The 17,138-nt window shown below is 55.1% G+C and overlaps 1 protein-coding gene across 1 annotated transcript in view; it reads right to left on the minus strand.

The window, feature by feature from the left end:
• Window positions 1-5,153: 5,153 nt before the first annotated feature.
• PCDH1 (protocadherin 1) overlaps window positions 5,154-17,138 on the minus strand; it is a gene marked incomplete at both ends in the record, with an annotated part of 52,889 nt that continues 40,904 nt past the window's right edge. Inside the window, one exon of the mRNA XM_082490044.1 lies at window positions 5,154-5,539. Coding sequence (XP_082346170.1) covers window positions 5,154-5,539 — 386 coding nt within the window. The remainder of the gene's footprint in view (window positions 5,540-17,138) is intronic.

Raw genomic sequence — 17,138 nt, forward strand, 5'->3', positions numbered from 1 at the left:
TAGGGTGGGGCATGCCGGGGGAGAGCAGAGAAGGGCAGAGCAGAGGAGGGGAAGGAGGCACAAATAGGGGGCACAGGAGCTCTGCACATCCTGGGCTGACTGGGGAGGAGGAGGGAGCATGAGGAGCAACTGTAGGTCATGGGACAAGGCCAGGCATGTTCAGGAGGGACAGGGAGGTCCTGGGACTGTGTCTCAGTTTAGGAAGACACACTGGTGATCCCAGTTATCCTGGGGGCAGGTAGGTACTGACACTGTATGGGTGTTACTTGCTCCCCTGTGCCAGCTGTGGGAGTCTGGCACTACCCTCAACATCTGGATCCTCTCTCCCTGGCATCAGCAGGCAGCAAGGCCACTTGGTTCCCCAGGACCCCTGGAGACACATCCTTGCTTCCCAGCTGGTGTGTACCTGCACAGAGGAGCAGCTGAGAGCCCCCCACCCATGCAGACATGATCCCTCCGGAGCGGGGGGCATCAGTTCCCCTCTACATGGCCCAGACAAGAGCCCAGGGAGAAGGGAATGGTAGAAAAAGAGTTTCTACAAAACCCCACCAAGGGGACGATGGTCTACATCTTCACTTAGAAACACTTCCCAGGGACACTTCCAAGCTGGGGGTAAGTCTTGCCTTTGCCTGGTGCTAAGCCCATGGCGAGCCCAGTGCCTGCAGTGCAGCAAAGAGAGAGGCATGGTGCTACGTGTGAGCCCAACACAGCTGAGACACGTTAGCACCCACATGTAACCCAACTGATGAGGGATGCATCTTTACTCTGAGCTCAGAAACTACCCTGTACAGCTATTGATCTTGCCCGGTGCAGTCCTGTGCAAAGGTGAGCAGGAAAACACCAACGGCCATATCTGAGCAAGCTCCTTGCAGCTGCTGTAAGAAGCAGCAGCAAATGTGCCCTGGTTTGAAGTGGCCCAGCTGCTTCCAAAGGGTCTAAACTACCTAAAAAAAAAAAAAAAAAAAAAAAAATCAACCATGCTTGGTAGAGGAAATGTTGAAGCAGTAAGAAATGGCATCAGGGCTCCAAGGAGCAGTGATGGAAGCGGGAGGGAGTCTGGAGCTGGTTGGTGGGTCTTTCCCCAGTTCCCACCTTAGCTGGTGACAGGCACAAGCGCATACAGCCTTGAGGATGAAGATGCCTTTTCAATGAAACATTTTGGTTTTAAATAAAGGACACTGGTTTGTGGCAAACAGCTTTGTGGGGTTATCTTACTTGTACCTGTGCAGAAACATCCTTAGGCTGGAAAACAGGAGAGGAGAGACAAGAGCAGCCACACTGGGTTCTTTGCACCTGGAGGAGGGCAGCAGGAGTGGGTATCTCCCCACAGCCACCAAGGCTCCTCACTGCCTCCGTGTGCTTTCTTCCCTGATGATGCCCCGGGACTCCCCCAAGGATGCGACATGTGGGAAGAATCCGTTAGGCACAGGCACCCAGGTTTTCACACTTTTATTGTAAAGCTTTAGGAAGGGCTAATTACAATGGAGTTGGTCATCTGACAGCTCAGCAAACAAACAGAACAGGAGAAAACGGAAAGGGGATCACAACGGTGTCATGCTCACTGCTCTGAACAGAAAGAATTACAAGGGAATCAATTGTGCTCACAGCGCCCGGGGAAAACCAAGCCCAAGGCCCAAAGCCTTCCCCGCACAGGGAAATGCATCACACATTGAGAGCAATACAACCTTAGCAAGAGGCATTGCCTTAGACGTAGGTCACCATCTGAAAAATAGTTGGGTACTTTACTCTGCCATAGGATTTCTCCTTTAGAAAAGCTACACCTGCATGTACATAAAACTGTACAAAAAACAAGGCATCACAAGCAAGGAAATGAAATCTCGTATAAATAGAACCAACACTGAAGAGCTACAAAGGGGTCGCTTAGATCCTTCCCACGCAGCCCGCCTGCTCCCTGGCTCCCACCTTTGGTTTTACCCCTGGCTTGTCCTAGTGCAGTGTGAGATACAGTGAACCCCTCCACAGAGGCGTCGAACCCCCCCCTCCTCTTCCCTGTGCTTGTCTAGACTGGAGCCCGTGGGGAGCTTCCCCCTCCCCACGTGCACAGAGGCTTTATCCTTCTGGCTTATAATTGTGCAAATGAGCTTCTTTCCGACAGCACCTCTTCTTTGCCCTCCCCCAGGACTGATCCCCAGTGACACTGTCAACTTCACCCTGGGACAAATCCCCAGTGCCCCCTCTCCCAGGACCAATGTCCAACACCTTCTGCTCCCCAGGGACCCATCCCCGCTGCACCCCACATAGCCTCCCACCCCTTGGCACCCGACCGAGGACTCACTCCCACTCTGTTCTATCCCCCAGATCTCCCCCAACATGCTCCCCTAGACACCCATCCCCTCACCACCCCCCAGATACCCATGCCCTCTCCCCACTGTGCTCCCCTCCAAAGACCCAGCCCCACCATCCCTCTGTGCACCCCCATGAGACTCACTCCCCCCACCACCCTCCCTCCCCATGGCACGCATCCCCAACACCCATCCCTCCCATCCCTCGGGGACCCCCTCTTAACTCACCCCCCTGCCTCGCACCACGCTTGCACTGAGAACATCACCAGGTGCTCCAGGAGACAAGACAGCAACTCCAGCCACAGGGCTTCGAGCTTCAGGGTCCCTCTGGTTACCCCGAGCAGAAGGTAGGAAGCCCACCCACAGGCAAGGGTCCAGGGGAAGCTGGTCTTGGACAAGCACCCCTCAGATGTGGCTACATCGCTCTCCTGGGGGGTCCCCAAGAGGGGCACTGGACACTGCCGCTGCCTGAGCCAAGGGGAGGCGTGAGCAGTCGAGTTGGCAGTGGAGTCAAAGATCCTGGCCAGCACGGCCAAATTGCACATTCTGCCCAGTTTGGCCCTGAAACTACAGAGCTACAATAAAAACAAGTTCAGGAGCATGACCTGCTCAGGCAGCCAGGCCAGGGGAACGTGGGCCCCGCCGGGCGGCCACCGCAGGCAAGGGTAGAAGAGGGATGCCCAGGCAGGCGGGCAGACATCCACCGGGAGCATCGCGCCTGCCTTGAGGGACCCCCAGCCAGTCGGCGGGGAGCAGCAGCAGGAGGTTGGAAGGAGGATCCTGCCTCTTCCAGGTGGCACCCCGAGGTGTGGGGGCTGTGGGCGATGCAGTGTGGTGTGGTGCCGCCTGGGGAAGGCGAGGAGGAGGGCTGGGGAACGAGGGAGCGGGTGCGAGCAAGTCCCTTCTGCCGCCTTTCCCTTGTCACCCGGGCTCGACTTGCACCATTGTCCCCTCAGGTCAACTGGAGACGCATCAGGGAGCTGGCTGCATTTTGCCACTGCCACCGAAGCAAAGGGAGAGGAGCTGCTCAGAGAGAGGGATGTTGGAGGAGGGGAGGAGGCTGGGCAGGGGGGACCCTGGCACGCTGCACCCCGAACAGGCACTACAGCTATGGCAGGGCAGTCTCTGACCCACAGTGGCTGGAGTTCCCTGTCCCTGCGGTGTCCCCATAATGGTCAAGCCCAGCAGAGCCATCCGTGAGCCCCGCGGTGATGGACCACATGGACCAAAGATGAACCGCAGGGGAAAGCATCCTGCAGTTACCACTGGCCTCGCTCCCTAAGGAAGATCCCAGAGATGAAGACGATCGATGTGCGTGCGAGTATGGGAAGAACAATGGTGCAGCACAGCCCCTCCCCGCGTCCTGGCGGGGGAGGACTGGGAAGGGCTACCCAGGAATGAGACACGAGTCCCCCAGACCCCTCCTGCCAGGGGTGCACGTGGAGCCCCCCAAAACAGGACTGTGCCCCAGCTCCTGAAGGAGCAGAGAGGTTCAGGAAAGTTCCCCTCTGGGGAGTCTCTTGAAGGGCGAGGGGGTCCACCACGTGGGCAGTGTTGCCCTGCTTGAGTACCCTGCAAGGGAGTCGAGGATGCCAGGGCAGCGGGGACCTGCCGGGGAGACCGGTTGACCTTTGACAATGGAAGAGAAAGCTGGATCCCGTGAGAGTGGCCCTGTGGCCTAAGGGCAGCGGGAATCCAGTGGGCAGGGGCTCGGTGGCCCCCAGTGTGACCCTGAGACAAAGCTCCTCCTCACAAAGGCAATGGTGGCTTACAGGCGGACGGGACGGAGGTCGAAGGCATGGCACAGCCGGCCTCATGGGCATCCCCTGCCCTGGAGGAGGCACAAGGCGATGGGCTGAGACACCACAGCCGATGACGACCTCCCTACCAGCAGAGTCGGAATGAGGGCTTCTCCGGACCCAGCCGGTCCCTTCACTGGGGGCTTCCCCATCCCTCCTCCACCCACAGGGCCACCATCAGGGAACACCCCAACCCCCCTCCCCCGGCAAAGTAGACCCCGCCTATGGCACCGGGCAGTCCCTAGGGACCCTGCAGCTTGTGGGCACAGTGACAACGTTCAGAAAGAGATCCAGGCTGAAAAATAGCAAAGTCCCTACAGTCCGGCTAGGATGCTGCCCCTCTCCTCCAGCTCCCCAGCTGCTGTTTCAGGGACTGGTCACATCTCTATTTACAATATAGAACATGAGTGTGGGCCGGACGCTGTGCTCCCGCGGGCTCTTCCACGCAGCAAACCATTCAAAGCTGGAACTTGCTCCCTGTGGTTTGTTTCTGTTTTCTTTTTTTTTTTTTTCCTCTTTTTTTTTTGTGTGTGTTTTTTGTTTTTGTTTAAACGTCTTTTGTTTCAAGGACAATAAAAAGTTTCGATCAGGCAAGACTTGAATGTCATTCCTAAGATTCGTATTTACAGGAGTCTACAGCAAAGAGACAGGCAGCTTGCTTCCCGTGTGCGGGGACACCCCTCATCCTATGCCCCAGGAACTCCACCAGCTCTGCGTGGACCTTTGGTACGTAAGCCCTTCTCCCCAGCCATGCCTCCCGCACCAGGAGCCTGCCCAGCCCTCCCCGGCGACACAGCAGTTCGGAGACATGCACCCGCAAGTGCTCAGTAATCAGGTTTTGGATGCTTTCATCCTTCCCACCCACCCCCAGCCCCAGAAAACAAGGGGTTAAAAAGGTGCTCCTCTCATCCCTGCCTTGCCCTGCCCTGCTGTCCACCGAGCCCACTGCCTGGAGAACCGGTGGCTGGAGCGATAAAGCATTGAAGTTTAAAATGTTCCTCTGGACACTGGCCTCAGAAGCGCGTCTGCTCCCTGCCCCTCACGCCCAGCCTCACAGGTATATCTCCCTCTTGGTGGTCTGGGACGAGGGGGTGGTGGCTGGCTGGAAGTCCGAGGTCTGGGTGAGAGGAATTTCCTCCATGGGAGAGTCCTTGCAGGGCTCATGGCTACTATTGGAGAAGGCACTGTACGTGGGGAGCAGGCGAAGGTTGGCCATTTTGGTGCTACGCTCTTCTGAGAGTCTGGGGCTGCCATTCCCGACTTGCTCTTGACTCCCTCTGTCTTGGTAAGGCACAAAAGTGGAGAGTTTGAGGGCATTCTTGGGCCTGCGGCTGGGGGAGGACTGGCCGGGCATCCAGCAGGTATCGGAGTGGCCAAACTCTGTGCACTCCCGGGTACAGGTCCCAGTCATGGCTACATCAGGCAGAGGCCGGAGATCTGCAGAGAAGCAAGCGAGAGCATCGTTACACACACCCAGGTACCACCGGCTTGGGACATGAGGATGGAGCACAGGGACGAGCAGCAGAGCCTGGGCATCTTCATCCTACCCGCACCCTCCTGCAGTGGGAGGGGACAGTTGGACCCACAGCCACCCAGGGAGTCGGACCCACGGCCACTCAGGTAATGAAGGCAGAGCTGGGAGGGGAACCCAAGGCTCCTGGCAGCTGATGCCTCCCGTCCAAGCTCACAGCCCCAGCTCCCTCTGGACAAACATTCTCCCTGCAGCAGGTGAGTGCAGAGAAATGGGTGGCAGAGCACGGGGCAGAACTCACTGAGCCCACCCGCTTCGAAGATAAGCATTGAACAAGAGGGACTCCACAGCCTGGATTTGCACAGCAGGAGACAGGCTGCCACCAGACTTGTCACCCCACAGCTGTGGGCACCACCTGGACCCTGCTAGACTCCAGGAACTGCCTTGGTCCAGCACCTTTGGACACCACTGACAGCTTCACTGTGCAGAGACAGGGAACTGCCCTAAACACAGTCAGGTTCTTCACTGCCCTGAGATGCAACCATACTTCCTGAGCACCATCCTTGAGCAGCCCTGCCTTGCTCACCATCAGGCATGCTGGGCCACCTGCAAGCCTCCCCAAGCACCCATCAGCAGGAGCCCCAAGCCCAGCCAGAAGTCCTCAGACATCGGCTGGTCTCCCGCCAAGCCTGAAGTCCCTGAGCGCAGAGAAGCACACACGGGCAAACCTATGCCTAACCCCAGAGAAGCTGGGCATACCTGACACTCGTGAGTCTCTGCCCCAGGAGTGCCCAAGCCTCTCTGTGCACCAACACCTGCCCCTGAGAGAGCCAGATATCGGAGGGCATCAATAGCTCCCGGCTCCTGGCATGGCTGGGCAACTCTGACCACCAGCTACACCAGTTGATGATCTGGTGTCCGCACATAGCAGCCACCCTCTACCCCAGACGTTACAAGACCTTCTTGAGCCTTGGCCATGCATCCTTTACACATGGAGTACGTGTCACAAGTCTTCAGAGGCCAAAACTTGGCATCTCTATGCAGAAGCGAGTGTCCCTCCAATAGCCATCCCACACACAAGCCATTCCTTGCCATCTACCCCAACTTGGGGCACAACATAGCGCCCTGCCACTGCCTGGGACACATCACTGCCCACTACCACAAGCACCTGCTGGCAGATCAAGCCTGGTGTTGATGCTGGGATGAAAGGGGCAGCTGCTCATGACCTTGAGACTGCTCTGACTTGCAAGTGTCCCTTCTGGTTCACAGAAGTCCTCTCCATCTCTCCACCCAGGAGCACACTCCACTGCCTTGCAGACTGATGGAGGGAGATACTAAGGAGCTCTGGGGACCTGAGACATATGGGGCTTTCACCAGCTCAGGGTAAGCCCCTTCCCACCAGATACACACTGGTAGACATAATCCCCTCCTCTCAAAAAAGGACAGACCCGCTGGCACTCCCTCAGCCCTGGGAAGAAGCAAACCAGAGCCATTCACACTGTGCTGGGGGCTCTGTCCTCATCAGCATGTCCCTCCTGCCACCAGTTCGGGGCTTTCAGACACAGGCATCCCTGAGTCACCCTGGCACAGCTTTGACACACAGGCAACCCTGGGACGCGAGGAAGGTCTCTGCAGGAGAAGGCTCCATACAATGCTGGGAATAGTTGACAAGGGTCATAAGTGACAGCTGAAGAGATGGGCATGGAAGAAGGGACAAAGTTAGCAGCAAACCAGTGTGTGAGCATATCTTGCCCTAAAACAACCCCCAGTGACTGTATCACAAATTCTCAGCTCTTTTGGGGGCTGAGGCACCGCAGATTTTCCCCTCTGGTTCCTGCGGAGGCTCTGGCATCCACGCCGCTCCCCGTGCTGGGAGCCACTTCCCACGTCCCGTCCCCTGGCGCACACATAAGCTGTGATATCCTGGCAGAAGCCACAAGGACATACCTCAGCGCAGACCCCCTTCACAGCCTGCTCCGCTCAGGGGACTCTAATGAGGAGCAGAAAAAGGACGAGAGGGTCACATCATTGCACAGTCCCCAGCCTCCACACCCACCCTTAGGATCCTCCTGAACCCTTCAGCCTCTGCCAGCCCTCCCCGTTGGTCGTGACGAGCCCCACATTATCCCTCTGGTACCCACTGCCTTCAGGAGTTCCTTGGCCTCTCCTGGCCCTGCTCCAGCCTCCTTGAGGCTGCTTGGCCACCACTGCCAATCTCTCACTAGTTTCTCCAGCCTTATCCTAGCCTCCCTGGAGCCCACTGGCCCTTGCAGGACTCACAGGGGAACTTGAGGAAAAGCTTGAAGACACCTGGCTTGTGGCACCCCGAGCCCCTTCGTGCAAAGGGACTGGGGCTGTGCATCACATGGCAACGTGCACATGGATACAGCCCAGCTGGGTGCACACTGACAGGCTCATGCAGCACAGACGGGCACACTCGAATGAACTTGTGCGCAGGGGACAGCCATGCTCATGTTGCAGGGTGCAAAAGCAGGAGCCTGAGCATCACAGGGGACAAGATGCCCACACAGGCCAGTGTGAGAGCACAGCTTGCCAGCACAGGCCTTTGGGGTCATTCTCAGGGCTAGCCACAGACCAACCGTCCTATTTCCTGAGCACGTGGAAGGAAAGTTGCTTCATTTCTTTCTCTTAGCTGCAGGTAGAAAGCAAGATACAAAACCAGAGGCAAGACAGCTCAGTTTTCATCTCTACTCTGTGCAAGTCAAAGCAGAGACTGGAGCCTCTGTCCTAGATGATCCACCAGGTCTTCCTCTCAGGATGCCCTGCTGGCCACTGGCTTGGTCAGTTTGAGGTTGTATTGCATTGTCTTTCACTTCTCTTCAAGAGGCAGTATCGCTGTGTCTCTCTCTCTCATCTACTTTCCTACCAGACAAATGGGAGGGCTCATCGTCATTTCCACTTCCAGAAATGCCTTGGTGCTGTGCACTCCCAGAGCGGGGAAGGGATGATTGCCACCCCTTCTTGCTCTGGTGGAAGGTGCTTTGCTGTGTCTACGGAGGGTACTGGCAGGACCAAAATAAAAGCTACCTCTCCAGTGAACAAAGCTGTGGCAATTTCCTCGTGCCAATGGCAGCTTAGAAATCGCAGGATCAAGCAGGAACGCTGTGTTCAGAGTCTTTTATTCTGCTTTTCCCATTGTCTGTTTCTGGCACTAAAGTCTTTTTCCAGCGTTGTCCCTTCGCTTGCAGCGAGATGCTGGCATCGGAGCTCTGCCGCTAAAGGAGTGTATTATGTACCATGAGCACAGCCCGCTCTGCTTTAAGAGCCCGGGAACGGGGCAGGGTGTAATTCCTGAATAGCTGTGATTTAGAGCAAACACGACCCTATGGCCTAATTCTCAGCACATGCCGGTGGTTCAGAGACTTCGATGTGCCACCGCAGACAAGCGGAAATCTTTCTTTGAGGATAAGCGCTGGTGGAAATTTTGCCCACAAAGTGCTGACTCTGGATGTCCTGCAGTGTGGTGAGGAGGCAGAGCCCAAACCTCACCTCCAGGTCGAGGTGTCCACTTCACCTTACAAAACATACTTGGAATTTTGGCTCCTTCCTCCATGCCAGGAATGCAGTTTGGTGACTCTGAACCCCTGAAATCCGACGAAGTTCCCAGGTGATGAAGAGGATGGCCATGCCCTCTCCAACATCTCATTCCTCTGCAGCATCTTGGCCAAGTAAAGTAAAAGCTATATTTGTACAGCTGCCGTGTTTTCCTGAGCTTTGCCCTCCTTCAGGGGGTTGGCCCATCCTATTATCGGCATTTCCATGCCACAAGGCCATACTTCACAGCCAGGAGGGTCGGGTGGTTGTTTGGGCATTCACAGTCCTCACAGTCTTCTGGGTCCCCTTTTTCTACAGCTTTGCATTTCTCTGGCATCCTCTTGTTAGCTGCCTCAGGGCTGCTCTGCCTCAGCACATTGCATAGGACTGAATATGGGGCAGTAAAAGTCGCATCCCTTTGAACTTTTCAGATGAAAAAGGGGGCACAGTTGGGGTTTTACACACAGAGGTGCATTCATAGATGCACTGGGAATCCTCCCTTCTGGCTGGAGGAGGGGAAGCTCTCTGGAGCCGCTATTCTGTCCTCAATGCTGGCGTGGCTGTTCTCGTCTCCTGACATCCAGGGCACCTCTGCTCTTTATGAAGGAGACCGTGCTGGGCTGTCTCCTCTGGGAAGAGGCACATATTGGTGCTGCTGCTAATTATTTCTCTCTATATATCCCCATGCAGGGCAGGAACACATCCTGTTGCAGCCACTTGCAAGGGCTCCTCTAATAGTATTATTGCTCTTAATGGGGGATTTCAACAGCGCACTTGAGTACTGTTAGACAGGAGACAAAAGCAGGCAGCCTCATTCAGCAGGCACTTCCATCTTTTGCAGTAGATGTGCAGAGGTTCACTCACCCACTGCAAGCCAGGTAGCTTCAAGCAGAGGCTGAGAGCCAGCCTTAACCAGTTTGAGTTGGGTTTTTTTTGCCACCATCTGCAACCTCCACCATCTGGTTTGGTTCTCCCTCTCTTCTGTGCACGTCAGACATCAGCACCGCATGTGTGGTGTGCAGCGCTGGGTAAGCAGGGAGGATGCGGCACAGGAGGCCAGATCTTGCAGGTGAGGGGATGTAGTGGAGCAGCTCTGGGAGGGAAGACAGTGGGACTGTGGGGATGTGACACAGCAGAGCATGGCAGAGGATGCAAAGAAGCCCAGAAGGGAGGAGGAGGGAAGCGCAGCATGCTAGGAGGGACTGGAGAGGTTCAGTGAGATGGAGAAATGGGGAATATGAGAGTGTGGGGAGAGCAGCTTGGAGGCAAAGCAGGATGCTTTCCTGAAGTGTTAGATCAGAAAGACTCATCTTCCCTACCTGGTGGCACGGAGAACATCGGCCACTAATTTCAACCAGATACTCCTGTTCAGAGCCCAAAAGCACTGTACCTCCTCTAGCCTCGGTCAGGGGGTAGAAGGGTGAAGCATGCCCCACGCTGCAAAATGAGGGCTGGGGTGCAAGGTATTGCTTTCAAAATGGCTGTCTTTCAGCAAGGGAAGGATGCAGTGTTTCCAGTACGGGCAGCTTTACCACCTTTATCATCCTGGTGCGGACACCTGCTGTGGAAAACACCCCTTGTCCCACACTAAGCCCTCAGGGCTCTGCAGACCACTCCTGGGACGTCCCTTAAGGTGGTGACCTCCCATGACATCATATCTCAGCAGCACCATCCTCCCTGCCTGCCCCTACAGCATCTATGCAATGGGAACAGCCACCCCAGTGCTGCTCTTTCCAAAGACTCCCTTCCTACAGCAATGCTCCTGAGAGTAGGCACCATTCCCTTACTCCGCCACAGCTTACTGGTACCATTCTCCTGCTCCATCGCTCCCTCCAGGTACCAATCCCTGGAGTGCTCACACCTACAGGTACCATTGCCTACAGCACTGTTCCCTACCGCGATACTGCTGACAGGTACCATTCTCCCATGCCACTGTTCTCTATAGGTACCACTCTCCTACAGCGCAACTACCTACAGGTATCGTTCCCCTACAGCGCTGTTCCCTACAGGTATTGTCCCCCATGGCGTGGTTACCGAAGGTACCACTCTCCCACAGCGTTGTTCTCTACAGGTGCCATTTCCCCGCAGCGCCATTCCTGGGAAGCACCATTCCCCCGCGGCGCTGCTGCCTACAGGTACTGGTCCCCCACCGTGCCACATCCTCCAGGTGCCATGTTCTGTGCTGCTGCTCCCTCCAGGTATTGCCTCCCCCCGCTGCTGTCTTCCCTCCAGGCACTGCTGCTCTAATGGTGCCATTTCCTCTGGGTACCATGTTTTACAGCACTGTTCCCTCCAGATACCACTCCCCTGCGGTGCTGTTTCCTCCAGGCACCACTGCTTCGTGGAGTATTCCCTCTTCACTACACCCTAACGGTACCGGTATTTGGACAGTGTGCCCCAACGTCCCGTTTTCTTATACCAGCAGCCCCATTGCCACTCTATTCTACTCTACCCTTCATGTCTTATTCTTCGTGTCGTTGCAACCTGGCACGGCTGGGATGAGTCCCTTGTACTATCCCACCCCTCGACTCACCCCTCTCTCTGCCTTTCCCCCACAGCAGCATGCCTGACCCAGCAGCCAGGAGGAGTCCCCCCACGTTGGCAGCAAGAGATGCTCAACAGCTCGCCCCCACCTGGCCAGCTCAGTGTGGGCTTCCTTTGGTGTACAGGAACTCGGTGGCTCCTTCCCAACATGTCTTGCCCTTGCAAGGGCTTTTGGGAGAGGGGAGCTGTGGTGTAGGTGGCTGCAGAGCCGTGATCTCCTTTGCAAACCCCAGACACAAGGTGCCCATTCAAGGTCCCCGAACGAGGTGGGCATTATCTCCAGCAGGGAGTGCCCGCCCTCCGGACACAGGGGACCAGAGCGGGGAAGCTCTCCTTCTGCAGCTCCTCAGTCCATCTCCTTTCTGGCCCCTGATTCCCACATCACATACGGACGTGACCAGAGCCCTCTACCTCCAGAGCAGCACAAGCACAACACCAATTTCACTTTCCAGGCCTTGGGGAAGGCTGCTGGACTGCTGCCCGTTTCCACAGCAATGCTCCAGAGATCAATGAGTACAGAAATATCGGAAGCTGAAAGCACAAGCGGAGAGCTCCCCACAGTCCATGTTAGTCCCTATTTTTCCTAGACTGAGCTAACATCATCCCTACAACACCCAGGCAGACGGTTTGCAGGACCATTCCTAGCACTACAACACCCAGACAGACGGCTTCAGGGACCAATTCTAGCACTACAACACCCAGACAGATGGCTTTCCAAACTTAACACTGTCACTACAGCACGCAGACAGATGGCTTCTGGTATCTGAGACCGACCCGACACTGCCCATAAAGGTGGTTACTGCAGTTCAACGCCACACCTACAGCTCTCAGGGCAATAATGAGCAACACCCGCTCTTACAATAAATATCGAGAAAGATCCTCAGACTGATGCCAGCACACAGATGGATTTCTCCTAGGCACCAAAGTCAAGAGATATAATGTGCACAGCCATCTCCTCCAGACCCTACAGCACTGAGCATCTCTCCCCTCACACTAAACAATAGTATCTAAACACCAGTACAGACAGCTTGCTCCAAAGTTAATGGCCTGTCAGCCCCCAGATGCACGCACGGATCAAACCATGGCCTCTGGAGTATATTACAAGAGCACACACTAACTGCAGCACTGAAGCAAATGACTTCCCAGATCTTGCCAAGGGTATCACAGCAGAACCGGCATATAACTAATATGGACAGATGCACCCACCAGCCTCAGCCTCACCAGCACAGGTAGTGCTAAACCACTTTGTCAGCAGCGAGGGCTTGAGCCCAGGTTCCCAGGGGACATGTTCTTCCCTTGCTCACCGTAGCTGGAGCTTGAGGGACCATCTCCCCGTCGCTGCTACGCCTGCAAACTGCAGGTGGCCGTGAGACAGTGGTGGGCTGGCTGGGAAGCACAGGCATCCCATGGCCACATCGCCACAGCAATCCGTACCTTGCGTCAGAGGCAGGAGCACCCAAACAGATGGCTCTGGGCACTGACCATGTTCCTGCAGGGACCAGGGAGGGCTCAGCGACAGACTACGGCACCTGCGGGACTCCCAAAAGCACCATCTGCCCCTCAGCTTCACTGCAGTCCCTGGGATATCCGGTGAAACAAATTCAATCCCCCTATAACAGATTTTGTGCTTGTGGTGCCACTTACATGATCTCCTACCCTGGCACAGTGGGGCTTCAACCCTCGCTGGACTCTAAAAAGCTGAATTATTACATTAAATTACTGAATAATTATGTTAAGAACTACCTTAATAGGATTACAGGGTTCAAAGGTTAGGAAATGCCAAAATTAGGATTGTCCATGCAGTCTTAATTCACTTCATGAAAGTCTGCTTCGTGATACAGACCAGAATTACGCTCTGGTGGAAAACATTTTCCCTGGGGTCCCCTTTTTGCCTCCAGGGGGGAGGACAGAACCGCCTGGGAGATACACCAGGCTTTTCAGGAAAAAGGCTTTGCCAGTGAGACTCTACCCCACAGGCTGCAGAAATTGGGGAAGGTACAATGAAAAGGTCAAGAGATCACAGAAAATTACTTCTCTAAAGCTTGGGGCTGGAGGATAGGGGGATTGCTTTACTATTGAGAAAAAACTAGCAATTTCCTCTCCTTTTGGAAGTGAAATATCTGGACAGATTTCACTGCCACTTTTCAAAATATTTGGTAAGTGGCATATGTCCACTATAAAAAAATGTGCCCTTGCAGTTAAGGTTTGCCAAACCTTCAAGCAACTGAAACCAAAAATCAAGTAATGAGCATTACTGGGCCATCCTCTTCACCCACATTGTATAAAACACAGTAACAAGTCCAGCTCCAAAACGAAATCCTAATACCCAAACACTGTCCTCTGGCCAACCAAGAGCTTCTCATGACACCTACAGACAATCAACAAATAATTACCAGAAGAGACAAGGAGTCACGCAATAACCAAACCAGACCAAGCCTTCCTCCCAGTTGCATCATTTGCTCCTGCGATATCCAGCCCAGGTGAGTAACAACTCCTGCACTACCTTCCGGAGTGCACGAAGGTCTTGGCAAGAAGTTGTGGGCAGCAGAGCAGCCACCCTTCTTCCCCTCCCCCGCCCAAGGAGGAGGGGCGGGTTGCAGCACAGGGCTCCTCTGGCTTTTGAGTCCTCTCTTGCAAGGGCTAATGATGGTTATGTAAATTAGCAGAGGAACACCACCTGCTATCCCCAGGGGCTGTCAGCTCATGCATGCCTTGTATGCGCATTCCTGCTACCCAAATACCTACACAATCGCTCCTTCCACATTCCCACCTTGCCTTAGCGATGCCTCCCGTGCACAGGATTCCTCCCAGACCCTCCTGGTGGGGCTCCTAGCCTGGGTCCGTGGGGCAGCCTTGTCCCCCTGTCCAGCCAGGGGCTCCCTGGGGACACATGGATGCATGGCCCAGAGCTTCCTGGCGTGCCCCCGGTGCTGGTGTGCTGCCAGCTGATGGGAGGGGGGTGACCAGAAGGGGCCAGGCCACCAGGGCCAGGAACAGTGCCACCCACGCTGGTGCCTAGCTACAGGGTGCCTACAGCTGAAGGGTTCTTGCCCAAACACTCGGGTGGAATGCGCTCTCCAGCCAGGGTCTGCTGCACCTGGGGGAACAGCAGGAAAGCTGAGGTTGTGAGCCTTGTGGTACCAGGTCCTGGAGAGCTCCTGGTCCATACCATTATGGGTTCCTGACATATAGTGGTCTTTTTACCCCATCTCCCTCCTTCCCTCTCAGAGCATCACTGAGACACAGAGAATCATAGAATCGGCTAGGTTGGAAGGGACCTTTAAGATCATCAAGTCCAGCCATCAACCTAACACTGCCAAAACCACCACTAAACCATGTCCCTCAGCACCACGTCTACTCATCTTTTAAATACCTCCAGGGATGGTGATTCCACCATTTGCCTGGGCAACCTGTTCCAGTGTTCGATAACCCTTTCTGTGAAGAAATTTTTCCTAATATCCACCCTAAACCTCCTGTGGTGCAACTTGAGGCTATTTCCTCCTGTCCTATTGCTTGTTACTTGGGAGAAGAGACCGACCCCCACCTCACTCCAACCTCTTTTCAGGTAGTTCGTGCCTTCCGGAGAGGACTAGAGACTGGTCCCATGGCTCCTGTCAGGAGGATTGTGCCCTGCGCTCCTGCCACTGCTCCAGAGTCTGGGAACACTCAGTCTGCTTGCACTGAAAGCCTTGGGGCAGCAACGAGGACACGTGCAGCAACTCACATGCCCCAGGCCACTCCATAGCTGCCAGGCATAGGATGTGTTTAAGCAGCAAATGCTTCTTACAGAAGGAACTTGAGGTTTACCTTGTGCCTGAGCCTGGGAAAGCAGGGGTCTAATCCTCTCTGACCCAAACCCTCTGCTCAGCCACGGGCATGGAGGGGTCCCCTCCAGCCCACATCATTCCACACACGCTTCCAGGCAAATTGCAGCCCCCCCATCCCTGGGGCTGACCTCCGCACCCTCCATCAGCCCACCACTCCAGCCAGCCTCCCTCTCCAAGGGTTAACCTTCCTCTCTAGAGCTTCTCAAAGCTAATTAGAAAGAGCCTGGGCAAGTGTGGTGGCAGACACCGCTGCACTTATCTCCCCACTTCCGGGGCTCTGCCCTTATCATTTAATTAAAGCTGCAGTCGTGCTTCCCCTCCTGGCAGCAGCTAATCAGGGAGGGCACTGGAGCTTGAGGCAGCCTTTGCCAGTTCGCCAGGGAAGAAGCGGAAGAAGGGCAGGGAACATGCTCCAGGAAGGACAATAAAAGGGAGAAGAAGATAAAGAAAGATCCCTTTGTGCTGGCAGCCCGGGGACCAGGAGGGCAGCGAGTGGCCGAGCCCCATCACCGGTGCTAGTCTGCCAGCCGCGGTTCTGTGGGTGTGTGGGGGATGCAGGATCCTCTCAGCTCTGGATGGACCTCTGCGATATCAGCCTAGGAGCAAGCCAAGAAAGCTGCCTCCACCACGGGCAGGTTGGGAGGCACTACAGGCTAGCTCCATCTCCGAGCCAGAACAGGACCCTGGACCCCTCACCCTGCCCCAAAGCAGCTCTCCCAGCAAGGCACGCTCAGGTGCACCCTGACAACAAAGCCCATGTGTGCCACACGCCCCAGCGGCACAGCAAGCCACAGTCAGTCCTCCCATAGGCAAGGAACAACCCATGCCATGCAGCACCCAGCGTCCCAAAGAAATCTGGGGACACCCAGAGTACTGGGGAAGGGGCATATACGGGAGGGATGCCATCAAGCAACAGGAGAGATGTCCATCAAGCAACAGCAACTGCAGTGAGCTCCTGCACCAGGTCTCCGAGGGAGGGCAAGGATGCATAAGCCCTGAGAAACGCCGCTGTTTGAAGGCCACACAAGGATGTGTGGGTGCAGCTACACAGGGATGTGTGCTAGCATACAATCAATGAAAGACTCAGCGATTTTGGGGCAAACAACCCCCAACCGATGCTGCCAAATTCCACACCTCTCTTCCAAAGCATGGTTAAGCTAATGGGTCTTGAAAATAAATTCTTATAAGTAGTTTGTTAGCAAGGCTGAGACAGCATGTCTTGTTCTCAAAAAACAGCTGGAACACCTCTGCTAAAACTTAAGAAAAAAAAGAAAAAGAAAACAACCTGAGGGAAACCCAGCATGGAAAATTTTAAGTTTTAGTGCTGGGAATCTGCTGAAGTGACAAGCAATCGAGATTAAGTCTGTATAATACAAAACGGCAAGCAGCCTGAGGCTGCGCAGTCTATATAATGATTCTCATTGCAGGTTCCAAAAGCTGCTCTGAAGGCACAGCCTGGTTGAGAGATGTAAGCGTGTGCTTGGCACGCTCCAACCAGGAGGAATAGAACAATCATTTCAGCTTTATGCCAACTCCATACAGCCCTTCCACTGCTCCTGAAAAGGGTGGTCCTCTCCCACAATTGTTCACCTGCTAGTTCCTCAATCCTTCTAGTGTCCTGATCATATGAACAAGAATT

This window comes from Vanellus vanellus (genome assembly GCF_965231255.1).
Source record: "Vanellus vanellus genome assembly, chromosome: 13".
In the NCBI taxonomy this organism is placed as follows: Eukaryota; Metazoa; Chordata; class Aves; order Charadriiformes; family Charadriidae; genus Vanellus; species Vanellus vanellus.